The 15,411-nt window shown below is 55.8% G+C and overlaps 1 protein-coding gene across 1 annotated transcript in view; it reads right to left on the reverse strand.

The window, feature by feature from the left end:
* The window catches only part of PHACTR3 (phosphatase and actin regulator 3), a 206,947-nt gene extending 205,597 nt beyond the window's left edge, over positions 1–1,350 (reverse strand). Inside the window, exon 1 of the mRNA XM_057702505.1 lies at positions 821–1,350. Within this exon, the coding sequence (XP_057558488.1) occupies positions 821–938 (118 nt within the window). The 5' untranslated portion in view covers positions 939–1,350. The remainder of the gene's footprint in view (positions 1–820) is intronic.
* Positions 1,351–15,411: the final 14,061 nt, after the last annotated feature.

The following is a 15,411-nucleotide window of genomic DNA, read 5'->3' on the forward strand; positions in this document are numbered from 1 at the left end:
CCCTACATTTCAGAACCTCAGACTTCTCCCTGTGAAGTGAAAATTGCCTTCTGGTGGAGAAAGGTTTTAATGATCACTTTGCTTCCTGCGTCTCCATGGTGACGGGGCGCACAGCCCACCCCCCCTCCTGCTTTATTAGGCCTTTCTTCCTCTCTGGAAAGTAATCAATCAAGCCGTATAGACGCCTTTGTGACCGGATTTATCACCTAAACAATCGACGCTGCCGCGGGGGTGGGGGAGTGGACGAAGTCCATGTAATTTAATGAAATCGGGCTCCTTCCTGGCGCACACACGCCCTTCATCTCCCAGTGGCAGCTCTGCCAGCACACCTGTCCCGGGAGGCGGGCGGGCGTGCCCAGGTGTGCCAGGCCCCGCCGACTCGGGCGCCCCGCGGAAGCCCCTCTGCGCGGCGGCCGCCCGAGTGCTGCCCGCCCGGGCGGGGACGCCCCACAGCAGGGCCGCCGGGGCCGCCGGAGCTGGGGCCCCGGGGGAGGGAGGTAGCGCTCGGAGCCGGCACGGGCGGAGGCGGCCACAGGTCTGACTCCCCGTCCCCCAGCTGGTCAGCATCCAAAGGAGGGAAGCCCCTCGGAGGGGACAGCAGAGCCCACCAACCCGCAAGGAGGGCAGATGCTGAACGCCGGGCTCTACCCGGGGAACCGGTTCCTCCCCGGACAAAGGGCTCCGCCGCCTTGCGGGGAGCCTGAGCGCCCGGGTCCTGCCGCGGCTCCCCAAATGCAGCCCCGGCGCGCAGCAGCAGCGCCGGGCCGGGACCACGCGCCCAGCGCCCCCTGCCCCGGCCCTCCCCGCCCGCCCCCGTTACCTGGGCTCTCCCCGGCGTCCGCGGAGGAGGCGGCCGAGGAGTCGGTGAGGACGCTGGGGTCACTCTGCGAGCGGCCCCGCGACACGAGGCAGCTGCTCCCGTCCTCGGACGCGGCCATGGGCCCGGCCGGCGCGGGTGCAAGTCGGAGGGAGCCGCTTGCAATCAGAGCATCCGAGGCGGCCAAGGTCACCGGCCAGGGGCTGGAGGGGGCGTCTTTTTAAAAAGGAAAATCAAAAAGGACGGGGAAAGGGAAGGAGCCAGAGGACGAGGCCGGGGCTGGCTTCAGGGCGGTGAGACAATAGCCTCGCGGCTGCAGCCAGGCGCATCCCGGAGCGCGCGGCCTCGCTCTGTTATGTATTCGTGTTTATTCCCATTCTTCAGTCTATATTCCAGGAAAAAAAAAAAAGTTGAACCAGGAAATAAAAACTTTTTCTTGTCAGTGTTTATTGCGTGCTTGGGGCAGGGGGTGATGTCCAGGAATTTCTGGGGGCGCTCCCTCCCCCCACCCCACCCCCCCACCCCCCGGGAAAAAAAAGGAAAAAAGAAGAATCTTCGCTCTGGCAATTGCTTTAATCTGAAAGCTGTTCTTGGAGCATCTGTTGGAAAACATTAGGATTCTCCCATCATGCCACGCGAGAGGAGCCTGACGTCACGAGAGAGAGGGGAGTGAGAGCCAGCGTGGTGATGGGGAGGGGTCTCAAATACCTGAACTGCACGCTGCCCGCCCAGAGGGAGGTGGGGGCTGAATCCTGAGTTCTGAGCCGCCCACCCCCACCCCAGCCCTGCTCTAGAAACGAGGATTCCACATCCCGCTTCCTCCCCCTCCCCAGCTGGAGGGGAGGAGACCCTGAGGGTGCCTCCCTCCCAGGCAGGGCCTAATCTCCCCAGCTTCAGACAGCAGTTTCGGGCCCTTCCTCCCTGAGGATTTGGAGGCCAGAGGGTCCTGCGGTCCAGGTGCCACCATGGGAAGGGGGTGGGGCACTCCAGAGCTTTGTCTCCACCCACCACATCCTCCTCCCCACTGCCTACCCCTCCTTCCCCCAGGCCCTCAGCCCCTTGCCTGGGAGGAGAGAGGCAGAGGGGCACCTGGCACCTTCCAGGGAGGCTTGCCCCCGGATTCCTTGATGGAGTTGAGAGGCCAGGCAAGGGAGGTGACACCCGCTAGAGCTGCCACATACAGAGGTGTCCCCCAAGGTGCTAACGAGCAATTCCCACCCTTCTAGATGGCGGTGTGGCGGAAACACAGGCAACTCCCACCTCTGCTGCTAAGCCACGGGGGGGGGGGGGGGGGGGGGGGGGCAAAGAAGAAGAGGAAAGCCCAGTCAAGGGCAGAGAAAGGGGAGTGGTGTCACATGGCCAGTGCTAAGAAAGGGGCAGATGCAGGGACGGCAGGGATGCTTTGGGAGGGTGCACCCAGCCCCGGACTTGCTGTGCAGAGAGGTCCGACAGGCAGGATCCCATCTCAGCCCCTCAAACCACCCCAGGGGGTAGGTGCCACTCTTGGCCCCACTGTGGGTGACAAAACCAACCTGGGCTCAGAGAAGGAGCCTGCCAGGGGTCCCACAACTGGGCAGGGGCTGGGGACCTTCCCAGGGCTGCAGGGGGAGCGCCTGGCAGTGTCGGGTGAACCCTAGTGAAGGGCCAAGGACAGAGCTGAGATGTGGGGAAACGTGGTTCCTCACGGCACACAGAGCTTTGGGCTCTTAGCAGCAGCAGACCCTCAAAGAAAGCCTCCCTGCCTCCCTCCCTCCCTTCATTCCCTCTTTCCTCCCTCCTTTCCTCCCTCCCTCCTTCCGACCACGCCAGGCACTGGGGATCCAGATGGAGAAACACCCCCAATGGGTCTCCCAGGTGGCAGGGAGGCCAGAGCTGAGACCAGCCAGCAATAAATCAATAGATGTCCCCCCAAAACATTTCACTGCAGTTGTCAACACATACCGTGAACAAGGAGAAAACTGGTAGGACATTTCACGAAGTACTTTTTATCCACATAAAAATGTGCTGGATGGTGACGCACCTGGCTCTGGGCTGAGCCTTTTTCGGGGCGGGGGGCCGGGGAGTGGTGTATCACTTCTTCCTCACGGACCTCGGAGGTGTGAGCTACTATAGCCTCCATCTTAGAGGTGAGGGCCACTCAGAGAGGTGAGCACACCTGCCTGGGTCACAAGCCTAGACAGGCAGGGCCAATGCTCTCCAGCCCGGGGTCTCTCCAGCCCAGGGTCTCTCCAAGTGTGTCCTCAGGCAGCCCCCGAGAGCGACGCCGAGCCCTGGCCGGGACACAGGCAGATCTCAGGAAGCCCCCAACCACACCATCAGCACCTCCCACACCTACAGAAGAAGGCCTACGGCAGGCCAGCGAGCAGCAGATACAGAGATGGACCGGCCTGGGGGGTGGGGGAGGCAGGGATGGCAGCCCAGGGGCATGTGCGAGAGGACAGGAGAAGAGAGGTGGCCGCAGTGGCTTCCAGCGGTCTGTCCTTCACCCCCCACCCCCATGCTTCTGGGCCTTTCCCACTCAGAACCTGCACTGCTACTAACTTAAGATTTTTCTTTAAATCAATCTGCCCTGAAATGTATTGTAAAGGAAGCCATCACTCCAGCCACAGAAATGCAGCCTCGCTGCGGCACGTGGGGAGGACAAAGAACACAAGAGTCGTCTACAGATGCCAACATCCCCCGATGCCTTGTCCCTGTATGTACCACCTAAGACCATTTCTAGTCCCTTCGGGTGGTCTACACGGCTGTGCCCACTCGCCCGCTCCCCCTAACTGTATGGCGGGGCTTAAAGACACAGAAAAGCATGAGACTTAGCATTTGCTCTAGGAGCCCGTGTGGAGGTGGGGGGCAGCAGACAAGGGTGACGGTGACAAGATCCAGTTCTTCAGCATGTATGTGGGCACAATGCTGATTGGCTGGAGCCGGGCAGGGATGGAGCTGCCCACCGGACTGCTCTCTGGCTATGACATGCTCTAGAATAAAAATAGTTTGAGGTTTAAAAAAATTAATGATTACAAAAATTAATCTCTACTGATCAGTAGAAATAAAAGTCTGGTGAACTGTGTACAGGAGAGACTTGGGCCTTCCAAGTCACCCACGCTCAGACCAGGGCTGGCTGGAGGCCTGCGAAACTCTGGCGCACACGGTGTGCAGGGGGCTGTCGCCCGCACGTCCCAGGCTGGAGGATCCCGAGAGGGTCTTTGTGAAAGTCACCAACTGTCCCTTCTCAAGATCCCTGCAAGGGTGGGGTCGGTCTAGAAGCACCCTCTGGAAACCTTACAGGAACCAAGACACTTCCTAACAGGCCCAAATATAGAAATAACCCAAATGTCCCTCAACTGATAAATGGATAAATAAACGTGGTGTCTCCACTCAATGTAACATCATTCAGCCATAAACAGGAGTAAACTACGGACACCTGCTACAATGTAGATGAACCCTGAAAATATGCCCAGTGAGAGAAGCCACTCACAAAACAAACAAACCCCAAAACCCATCTACTACATGATTCCATTATGTGCAATGTCCACAGGGACAGAACGCACATTCGTGGTCACCTCAGGCGGGGAGAGGGCATGTGGGCCAGGGGAGGGACCACTCCTGAGTAAAGGGCTTCTTTTTAGGGTGATGGAAAGCTTCTAAATGTTTTAAAATAAGATTATGGTGATGCTTTCACCACTTTGTAAATACACCAAAAACTATGGAATTTTACACGTTAAACGGGTGAGCTTTATGGTACATAAAGTATTTCAATAAAGCTATTTAAAAACAAAACGAAACAAAACCAGGTACACAGAGGCACCTGGGCTGAGCTTTGGCTCTGAAGAAAGATTGGGTTCTGCCTCTCACCTCTGCTGGGTATGATCACACTTAAACCTCCCCTGCCCCTGCCCCGGGCTCCGAATCAGACTGAAGCCCTCCCGGGGGTCACCCTTCTGGTCCTTGATCAGAAAACCCAAAGTCATTTCCTGACTTCAGGCAGCCCTGACAACCCCAACACAGGTGCCTCAAACAACTTCAAAGACTGCAAAGTCTGCACAATTTGTCCCTTGTGAAAACAAAGTGGTGAAGGAAAGGGAGGGTCGTCCTCTGCCCAGGGCAGTCGGGGGGTGGACATCGCGGTGGAGGTGACCCTGAGGCTGGCAGAGCCATCCGCACACACAGACGTGGCCCTCGTCAACCAGTAGTGTGGATAAAGGACCACACGGAGGCCCCGTCCCACCCACAGACACCTCCAGAGTAGGTTTCATTCTTAAACAAAGTGCAGATTAAAGATACAAAACCTGTGAATCACTATGTAGTCCACCTGAAACTTATAATATTGTCCATCAGCTACCCCTCAGTTTTAAAAATATGCAGATTCCTCTCATCCACCAAACATTTCCTGACTATCTATTTTGTGCCAAAACTTACAATTTTCTGGGAATACTGCAATGAACAGGATATTACTGGACCTTGACTTCTCAGAGCTCTTGCAGAGAAGACAGGATTCACAACTAGGCAAATCAATCAATCCACTGATTTCAATGAGCACAGAGTGAGGGATGCCCAATCTGGGTGGGCGGAGGCCGGGTCTGAAGCAGAGATGCTCTTCCTGAAACTGACGTCTCTGGGGATTAACCAGACCAGTCAAGGAGGAGGGGGGCCCCAGGCAGAGGGAACCATCTGAGCAAAGGCCATGAGGTGGGAGCACACAGAGCTCTGAAGTCTCTGAAAAGAGGCCGGGTGAGGGGCCACGGTGTGAGCTAGGCTGCAGAGGGGGGCAGGACCCAGACCACGCAGTGTCTCGTGGTCCCTGTTACAAGGATGGTGAAAGCGCTGGAGGCAGAAGTGAGTCCCCAGGGGATCCCTCCAGCTGCTGATGGAGGAGGGGCCCCAGGTGAGGGAGGACGCAGGGAGAGGGAACAGGAGGCTGGCACCCATCCAGGTGGGAGGTAGGGGTGTGCAGCAGGCCAGATTCAGCGACTCCCAGGATGGTCGCGGAGGGTGTGTGGTGGGGGGGCTCTGGAGGGACAGGAAGAAGGGAGAAGCCACGCATGACCTCAGATTTCTGCTTCTGATGACTAACTGGATGCGGCAGTGGGGCTCAAGGTAAGCACCAAATCCGACACTGACACCAGGGTGGGCGCATCAGAGAAAGGGCAGTACGGGGCGGAAGGAGGAAGGGCCCCACCTGGATGTCAGATGCGCTGCAGGAGAGCTGGCTCAGCACCCACTGAGTCTCCCAGACACGTCTGCTCCATCGGGGTGGGGGATGAAAGGGCACACACTCTGGGGTCCCACAGACCCTGCAGTACCAGCTGCAGGCTGCGGACCCTGCTATTCTTATCTTGGAACCAGCATGGTCACTCCTGCCCACCATTCCAGAGGCCACATGCCGGCAGTGCTCTCCGGACACCCCCTGCATGGAGAGCTGATGGCCCAAGGACCTGGGCCCCTGCCACCGGGTCACCGCCGTGAGCTCAGGGATCTTTGTCAGGCAGGAGCCTGGGGCACTGCAGGTGCTCAGGAAGCAGGTATCTGTCGACTGAACCAATGAGTGCACACATACTGGGCTGACAGACAGCTGTTCCAGGAGGAGGGCTCTGTATCCCCAGGTCAGCTCCAGGCTTTCAAGGATGGAGGTGGCCCCCTCCTGCCCCCCAGTCCTGAGCTTTCTCCTGAGATTCCAGGGACCTTTCCTCACCCATCACGGGAACAGAATTAAACCAGCAAACTCAAAACACTTAAAAAGAACTGCTCCAGCCTCCATCTCCGTCCCACCTCTTAGGGAACCAATGGAAGAGGGTCCGGAGGGCACCGCCCAGGGTGTGGACTAGAGGCTAAAGGAGAGGTGTGAGTGAGGACCAAGTAGGGCCCACAGAGCCTCCAGTGAGGGGGGGGCCGCCCTCTGCTGGCCATGGGAGGAACTGTGCCCAACGGTGGCCTGTGGGAACTTTCCCTGACCTGCGGGCTGACCTAGCCTTGAACTTGGCTTCTTTCACCCTTTGACCTTGGTGGGGTCTCCATCACCGGCCGTGCCCATAAGGCTACCCAGGGTGGTGCTGAATGCAATGTCAACTGTGGCTGTTTTCTAAACACGCCCAACTCTTCTAAAACAAAACCCTCCATGTTACCAACCGCAGTCCCCACCCTGAAGGCATTAGCCAGAGGTGGCCTGAGGAACAGCCGCCCCCAGGCTGGGCCCTCCTCAGAGTGTCTTCCACGCCCAGACTATCTACAGCCAGAGTCTAAGATCCAGGCACGAGAGGGGGTTCCATCACTTCCTAACTGTGTCTCTGCTCTAAGCCCGCGTGTGAGCGGGGGAAGGGCTTCCCTCGCAGGCTGCGGGCACTGGGCACGTGTCCAGCACTCGGGACACAAAAAGTCCTCTGGTCAAGACGCTGGCCTTCTGACGTCTTGCACGCCCGAGCACATCCTGGCCACGGGGAGGACCACGCAGCATGGCAGTGATGGAAGCAGAACGTACAGCCAGAAGCTCAACCTGGGAGGGATGGGGGCACCCTCTGCAGGAAGGACAGAAAACAGCCCCGGGCAGCTCCCCATCTGTGTCGTGGTGTGTTGTCAGCATGGAGCCGTCAGGCTCAGGGGACCTCCCGTCCTGGCTACATCCTATAAGCCTCCATTGTTGGAGGATGCGCGTGCCCTGTTTCTAGCTAATGAGGGGAGAGGGGCTGGTTCCCTCTCTGGGAAACACCGCTGATGGCCGGACGGAGAGCCACACAGAAAAGGCAGTCGTCACCATCACCTGGCAGGTGCTGACAGCAGCCTCCTTCCTCTCTGAGTGTCCTGCGGGGTCTGGAACTGCAGCAGCCACCCGGGACCCTGGAGTGGCTCGTGAGGATGGGATGCCAACATCCGGGGAGAAAGGGATTATGAAAGACGTGGATGATCGGAAGGCAAACGATACACAAAAGGGCAAACGGCTCTTCAGCAGTTACGCTCACTGCCCCAACCGTCCGGCCACTTGACTCTTACTTTTAGGAGAAGATAATTCATTTTTGAATAATGGTCACCATCACCCAGACACTTTTTCTTTCCTCCAGTCCAATGTGTACACTGTAATATGTTTGCTGGATTTATATTCTAAAGGGACTTGTTTCCTCTCCCATGGGAGACCCCAGAGCCGGGCGTACTGCCTCACCACACACGGATTTGTGTCTCCAACACCCGTCGCAGGAATAGGAGACAAAGTATTTTACCGTGTAACAGTTCAAATGCAGCATCGAGCCTGATCTATACATTACAGAAAATCCATAGCACCAGGTTTACAGGTAGTCCTTTAAAAATACATCCTAAGTTCCGTGGCTGGAGTGATAATTCCACAAATCCACTTGTACAATCCTATAAATAATGACGGCTGTGTCCGTATTTTCATAGGAGCTGTGATCTCTTTCAGAGCCCATATTTCACTAAACTGCTGCCGTTTAAAGCTGGTGGGTCTGCTGGGATTTCATGGGGGGAGGGGCAGTTATTTAGGCAATTAGATCCCTGCACCTTCACCAGTCCCCATTCTGGAATATTAACAATAGTGCCGGCGATTTCTACAGCAGATGGGGCGGCAGGGGGCGGGGGGGAGCATTCATTTCTATGTTTAGCGGAGGCTACATCGGTCCAGCGACCTGGGGTGCAGCAGAGATTATCCTGGCACTTTACGCTGCAGTTTTCGGGGGAGGGTGCTCCGACCTTCCTGGTTTATTCTTTTCAAGGGCTACCTGGGGGACCATGGTAACAAAGGGAATCCCAGGATTTTCAGGGACTGGGCCCCGGGGGTCTGTCGGCAGGAGGGAGTGGAGGGGCAGAAATCTAGAGTGGGGTTGGTTCTGGCTCTGACCAGAGCCTGGAACACAGAGCAAAGACGGGGGGCTGGCCCTGCGTTTGGAAGGGCATGGGTCTGCAGACCACGTGGAGCCCCCAGCCTGGATCCACGACACGCATCCTGGAGTGTGCGAGGCCCCTGCTTGGGGTCTGATTGACTGACTCACTCATTCACAGCAGGCACCAGGCACTGCAGGGGGAGAGGAGGGCTCCGCTCCCGACAACAGCACGTGCAAAGGCCCTGCAATGACAGCCCCGGGCAGCTTGAAGGGCTGAGAAGGGGCTGGGTGACCAGAGTGCTGGGGACAGGACGGCATGTGGTGAGAGCGGGGGACAGGCCCCTGGACTCAAAGGGCCTCGTGATCCATGGGGTGGAGCAGAGATTTTATCCCGGGAGGAATGAAAAACCCAGGAGGGTGTCCAGCCAGGAAAGAACGAGTATGGACTTCCCTTCTCTTGGAAGGTTTTGGGGCCACTGGAGGGAGGCGAGGAGGGTCCGCGAGATGAGGGGGGCGGGGTCTGCTGCATTGGGCAGGGAGAGACACAGACAGCCTGGAATGCACAGCGGTGGGTGGGGCCCAGATACACTGTAACTGTGTATGCTCCGCCCACTCCTGATGCAGTTCAGCCCTGCAGCTGAACTGTAATAAAAAAAATTCCTACCCACGATCACTGATACCATTCAGATAGTTACCAACGGATTTATGTGCTCTATAATTTGGGGAGGGGCGTTGTTTTCATAGCAGGATTCCTTGAAGTAGGACGGCTGCCCCCACCCAAACTCACGCAGCTGATGTAACTGGGTCCCATCACAGTGGTGTCGCCCTGTCCGCACCTAGTGGCTCACTATGGGCCGGACGCCGGGCTAATCCACTTACCCAGAGGGTGGACGGCAGAATTCTAATCCCCCCAGATGCCCACCCCCAGTTACTCAATCAAGCACAGCTCTAGGCACGGCCGTGAGGGCTCCTGCGGGTGGAATCAGGGTTATAATCAGCTGACCTGAAGACGGGAGATTATCTGAGAGGATCCGGATGGGGCTGCGTAATCACAGGAGCCCTCAAAGCAGAGGGACGTCAGAGGAGGAGAGAGGGGACAGGAGCACCAGCATTCGAGAAAGATATGGCCTCGAGGGGGCCACAAACCAGGGAACACAGCAGCCTCTAGAAGCAGAGAATGAGCCCCCAGCGTCCTGCTGGGACACAGGGACCTCGGTCCTGCAACCCATGAGCAGGACTCGGCTTCCCTCTCGGAACTCCAGGAGCACAGACCTGCCCGCACCTCGACTCCGGCCCGTGCGCCCCAGAGCAGGGCACCGGCTGAGCCCACCACGCCTCTGGCCCAGGGGGGCGTGTGATGATAAACTCGTGTCACTTAGCCCGCTAAGTTCACGGTCCTCCGTTCTGGCAGCCAGGGGAAAGGGATTCACACATCCTCCCGTTCATCCTCCCGAGCGACCGAGGACGCCGGCCCTGGTGTCACCCTGTACCCACGAGGACGGCCAGGCTCACCGAGGGAGGTCACGCAGGCCCGCCGGACTCCAGGGTCCTTCTCCCACCCCTGCATGATCCTGGGTGACCCTGCACAGACTGCCTGCAAAGAGAGATGTGCGCACATCCAAGGTCAACCCAAGACTCAAATGAAGGGCACAGGCCACACAGGAGGACAGGTGGAGAGAACCACCCCGGGGTCCCACCTGCAGGGCAGGGCTCTCTCCCACCACCAGACTCCTTGTTTCCAGGTCAGGCACCTTCAAGGTGCAGCCAGAGTTGGGGCGTCCATTAAGGACCCCTGTATTAGGCACCGAGAACGAGCACTGTCTTCCAGAACAACAGGTAGGGAACGCAAATCCTGAGGCAGGAAAGCAAAGGGCTAAGAGTCCAGAGTCTGCCAAAGTTGACTGCCGGGTTCAGGTGCAGCTCCAGCAGCTGTGTGACCTTGGCCAACTTACTCCATCTCTCTGAGCCTCGGTTTTCCTCATCTGTCAAATGGGCTCACACCTCCTACAGAGATGTGCAGACGAAGGCGCAGAGCTGAGGACAGGGCTCGACCGGGCGTCTGGCTCTGGCTGCTGTGACAATCACTGTCCCTGCAGAGGAGATTTCAACGTGGCTTCTGTCCAGTCTCCCACGGTGGTGACTCCCACATAAACCGCCCGCAAATGATCATTCCAAGGTGTTCGGCACTGTACCATAATTTTCCAAGTTAGAAATCACTTTGCCCTACAAATGAAAGGAATACCTCCTCTTCCTTTTTATCATCCCCATGTTTAAGAGGTTAAAAATTGGAGTTCATTTACCATGATTTTTCGGTGTGGCTCACAGGAAAAAGCACAGACAGCGAAGCCATAAAAACAAAAACAGAAACAGAAATATGCACCAGCCTCTCCCAGGCCGGCATTCTCATTATCTGAGCGCGTGTGAATTATGGGAGTTAAAAGAGATTGAGCCACAGACGAAGGATAACGTTCGGTTCACACAGCTGTCCTGGACACTCTCAGTGCAGAGAGAGACCGTCCTTCACTTGTATCAGAAACCTCATCTAGGGCAGGGTCTATTTTTGGTCCTTACCCTGTGTGCCGGTGGCAGTGACCCCACCATCCAAATACATGGTGCACACAATGCAGGCAGCAGGACACCCGCCCGCTTCCGGGAGACCTGCTGGTGGCAGCATCGGACACGGACGGACTGGGAAGCGGATGAGGCAGTCGCTTTGATTAAGACCTGGATGGAGGTGACTGTCAAGGGCGCCTGGCAGCCCCTGTACAAAGTACGTGGGGTCAGGCCTGGAGGGGGCACAGGGCCCAGGCAGGCCTCCCCACCCCCGTTTCAAGCTTGCTGCAGGAAGGGTGTGTAAAGAATTCGATGTGGTCTAAAAATACGACGTGCTTTCAGAAGAACAGGGTAGCCTCTCAAATAGAGATGCTTCGAAGAGCCCTGGGCCGCTTCCTGCAGTTCTGGAGGGAAAGCGCTGCTGAATTGGGGGATTTCTCTGCTAAGTGGGTCTCCTCTGGGGAGAAGTCAGAGGCTCGATGTTAGAACAGCTGCTGCCCGAAGGAAGAAACTTCTGGAGCCCGAGGATGGCTCTCTCCGTGGGCGGAGAAAAGGCGGGATTTCCCAGCCCGAGGCCACCTGCCACACGCCGGGCACAGGTGTGCCCACAGCAGTGAGCGGTCGCGACAGGCTGGGGTCCATACCGGCCCCAGGGGGGACGGCGCATTAACGAGAGAGTGAACAGACGGCCGCGGTGCCGGGGTCTCCAGGACCACCCTCAGGTTCGGGGACGCACTCGAAGGGCTCCCTGGACTCAGACACAGTCGTGCTCGCAGCTGGGATTCACTGCAGTGACCGGACGTGGAGCACAGCCAGCCAAGGGACAAGGCGAGTGGGTGACACTTGGGGAGACCAGGCACAAGCTTCCAGAACCTTCTCCCGCTGGAGTCTCGGGACACAGTTACCTCCTCCACCGAGGAGCTGGGACCCCACGTGTGACACGTCGTCTCCCTGGAAAGCTTGCTGGAGACTCAGCACCCAGCGTTTCTCTTGGGGGGCTGGTCCCTCTGCCCGCTCGGAGCAGGATGGCAGACCCCAGAAGAAAAGAGGGTCCCCAGGGTGCACCTGACTCTGTGTGCAAACGGCGCAGCACAGGGAGCCACCCTCCAAGCCTGAGAGGGTGGGGACCTTCCCGGGTGGGGACCCTCCCCAAGTCCACGTTCTCAGACGCCAGCTGAAGGTCGACCCGGTGAGCAGGCCTTTCCAGGGACAGCAGACAGTCCGCTGCGTCGACTCTTTGTTGCACACTTAGTGGCGAGGGCCACACAGGAACTGGAAGGCGGGTTGTGTCGGGGTCATTCAGACGGTGTGGCCAGTGGTATTTTCCAGTTATGGCCACGACCAGTAATGGCCACACGACCCCACCTCACATCTCACCATGTGGGTCTGCACGGCCCCCATGAAGAGACAGGTGTCTAGTATCACCTCACAGGGGTCAGAATGGCCATCATTTTAAAGTCTACAAATAGTAGATGTCGGAGAGGGTGTGGAAAAAAGGGAACCCACCTACACTGTTGATGGAAATGTAAACTGGTACAGCCACTACAGAGAACAGTATGGAGGTTCTTTAAAAAACTAAAAATAGAATTACCATATGATCCAGCAATCCCACTCCTGGGTATACACCCAGAGAAAATCATAATTCAAAAGGATACATGCACCCCAGTGTTCACTGCAGCACTACTGACAACAGCGAGGACATCGAAGCAACCTAAGTGCCCATCAACAGATGAAAGGATAAGGAAGATGTGGTCCATATACATACGATGGAATACTGCTCAGTCATTAAAAAGAATGAAATAATGCCATTTGCAGCAACATGGATGGACCTAGAGACTGTCATACGAAGTGAAGTAAGTCAGACAGAGACAAACATCATATGATATTGCTTCTATGTGGAATCTAAAAAAACAGTAAAACTTACAAAACAGAAATAGAGTCACAGATGTAGATAACAAATTTACGGTTCAAAGGGGGAAGGAGGGGGAGGGATACACTGGGAGATCGGGGTGGACGTGTACACACTACTGTATATAAAACAGATACCTACTAAGGACCTACTGCAGAGCACAGGGAACGCCACTCAACACTCTGTAATGACCTATATGGGAAAACAATGTAAAACGAGTGGATCTATGTATACATATAACTGATGCACTTTGCTGTACACCTGAAACGAACACAACATTGTAAATCAACTCGACTCCAAGAAAAGACAGTTTAAAAGAACATTTTTTAAATAAAAATTTAAAAAAAGGGATGGGTGTCTGCCTCCCTCCCCCGATCTGGGTGGGCTGATTCTAAGGCAGAAGTGATGAGGTGGGACTTCCAAGGCCAGATCACAAACACCGACAGAGCTGCAGCCTGTTTCTCTTGGAAGCTCCCTCTTGGGACCAAAGTGCCTGCGTGAAGGCCTCGTGGAGCGGACCCGAGGCTCGGCCCACAGCCCACTCAGCCCCCACCAACAGCGGCACCAACCTGGCGGGGTTCTGGACTGAACTGTGTCCCCTCAGAATTCCTATACTGAAGCCGTAACCCCCAGTACCCCTAAATGTGACTGCATTTGGAGACCAGGCCTTTAAAGATGTGATTAAGTTCAAAGGAGGCCACTCGGGTGGGCCCCAAGCCAATGTGACTGGTGCCCTTACAAGATGCAGAAATCTGGACCCCGGCAGAGACAGTGGGGCACACACAGAGGACACAGGCCACACAAGGGGCAGCTGTCTGCAAGCTAAGGAGGGGGGCCTCAGAAGAAACCTTGATCTTGGACTTCTTCCGGTCTCCAGAGTTGGGAGAAATGTAATTAGTGGTATTTTGTTATGGTAACCTTAGCAAATTAATACAGTAGCTGTATTAGTCAGGGCTCTCCAGAGAAACAGGACCAACAGGAGATCTAGAGACATACAGAAAGACACGGGTCGCGAGGGATTTGCACACATGGTTAGGGAGCTGGAGAAGTCCCATGATCTGCCGCGTACAAGCTGCCGCCCAGGAAATCAGTGGTGCCGGCCCCGTCCAGACCCGAAGGCCTGGGAACCAGGATGCTGTGTCCAAGGGCAGGAGAAGGAAGAGGACGGCTCAGCTCTGAGCACCCAGGACCCTGGGATTTCATCCCGGGAAAGGCCTCATGGAGATTCACACACTCGCAGCCAGTGACTGGTGGAACGCGTCACTTTTCCTGAAAATATTACAATTATGAAAATCAACATCTTCCCAGGTAACCTAGGTCACCAGTCTCCAAAGGGCAACAGGCACCCCATCCTATCCTCCCTCCCCACCAACTGCAGAGTGCACAGTGCAGACCCCAAGCAGGGACACGGCCAGGGCCCGTGGGCCCCTCTCGTCACGACAGTCCCAGCCAGCTCGTCAGTCCGGCTGGGATGAGTCGGACGCAAGGGGTGTGCACTGCTGGAGTTGTTTTCCCTTAAAATGAACTGCAACTGAATTTTGGTAGAAATCCCAAAGTCAGCAGGTTGCCTTAATGAAGCTCAAATAGAGGAGGGGTCTGGGGACCCAGCGCCCTGGTTTCATTAAGTCACAAGGACAGACATCTAGATGGGTGCATGGGGAGGGGCTCCTTCCAGGGGGGCCGAAAGCAGCAGGGCCACAAGGAGCAGCACCTGGAATTCTCCAGACAGCTGACCCCTGCAAGCCACAGCTTCTCGGTAAGAGAGGTTTCTTAAATGCAAAATGAAACACTGATCATATCAATAAAACCATATAGGTTATCAAATCAGAAAGCAAACTCTCACCCAAAACCTGCTTCCGTTTAAGGTCTGGGAGACATGAGCTACCTTGTGGTCACGGGACTGCCCCCCAGGCCACCTGTCCTCCTCTGCTAACACCCAGCTGGATGTTTCCAAAAGAACTGATATTTCCCTGAGTTAAACATTTGACTCCTGGAACCTCTGTTAAAAATCTGTATTTGGGAGGGATAAATTAGGAGTTTCAGATTAACAGATACACACTACTATATATAAAATAAACAACAAGGACCTACTATAGAGCACAGGGAACTATACTGAGTCTCTTGTAATAACCTATGATGGGAAAGAATCTGAAATACATAATTTATGTATAACTGAATCACTTTGCTGTACACCTGAAACCAACACAACATTGCAAATCAACTACACTTCAATTTTTTTTTTAATTCCATATTTTACCTCATACTATTCACGGAAGTAATTTACACTGGATTAGAAACATAAATGTAAAGAAAAA

This window comes from Hippopotamus amphibius, chromosome 12 (genome assembly GCF_030028045.1).
Source record: "Hippopotamus amphibius kiboko isolate mHipAmp2 chromosome 12, mHipAmp2.hap2, whole genome shotgun sequence".
Classification (NCBI taxonomy): Eukaryota; Metazoa; Chordata; class Mammalia; order Artiodactyla; family Hippopotamidae; genus Hippopotamus; species Hippopotamus amphibius.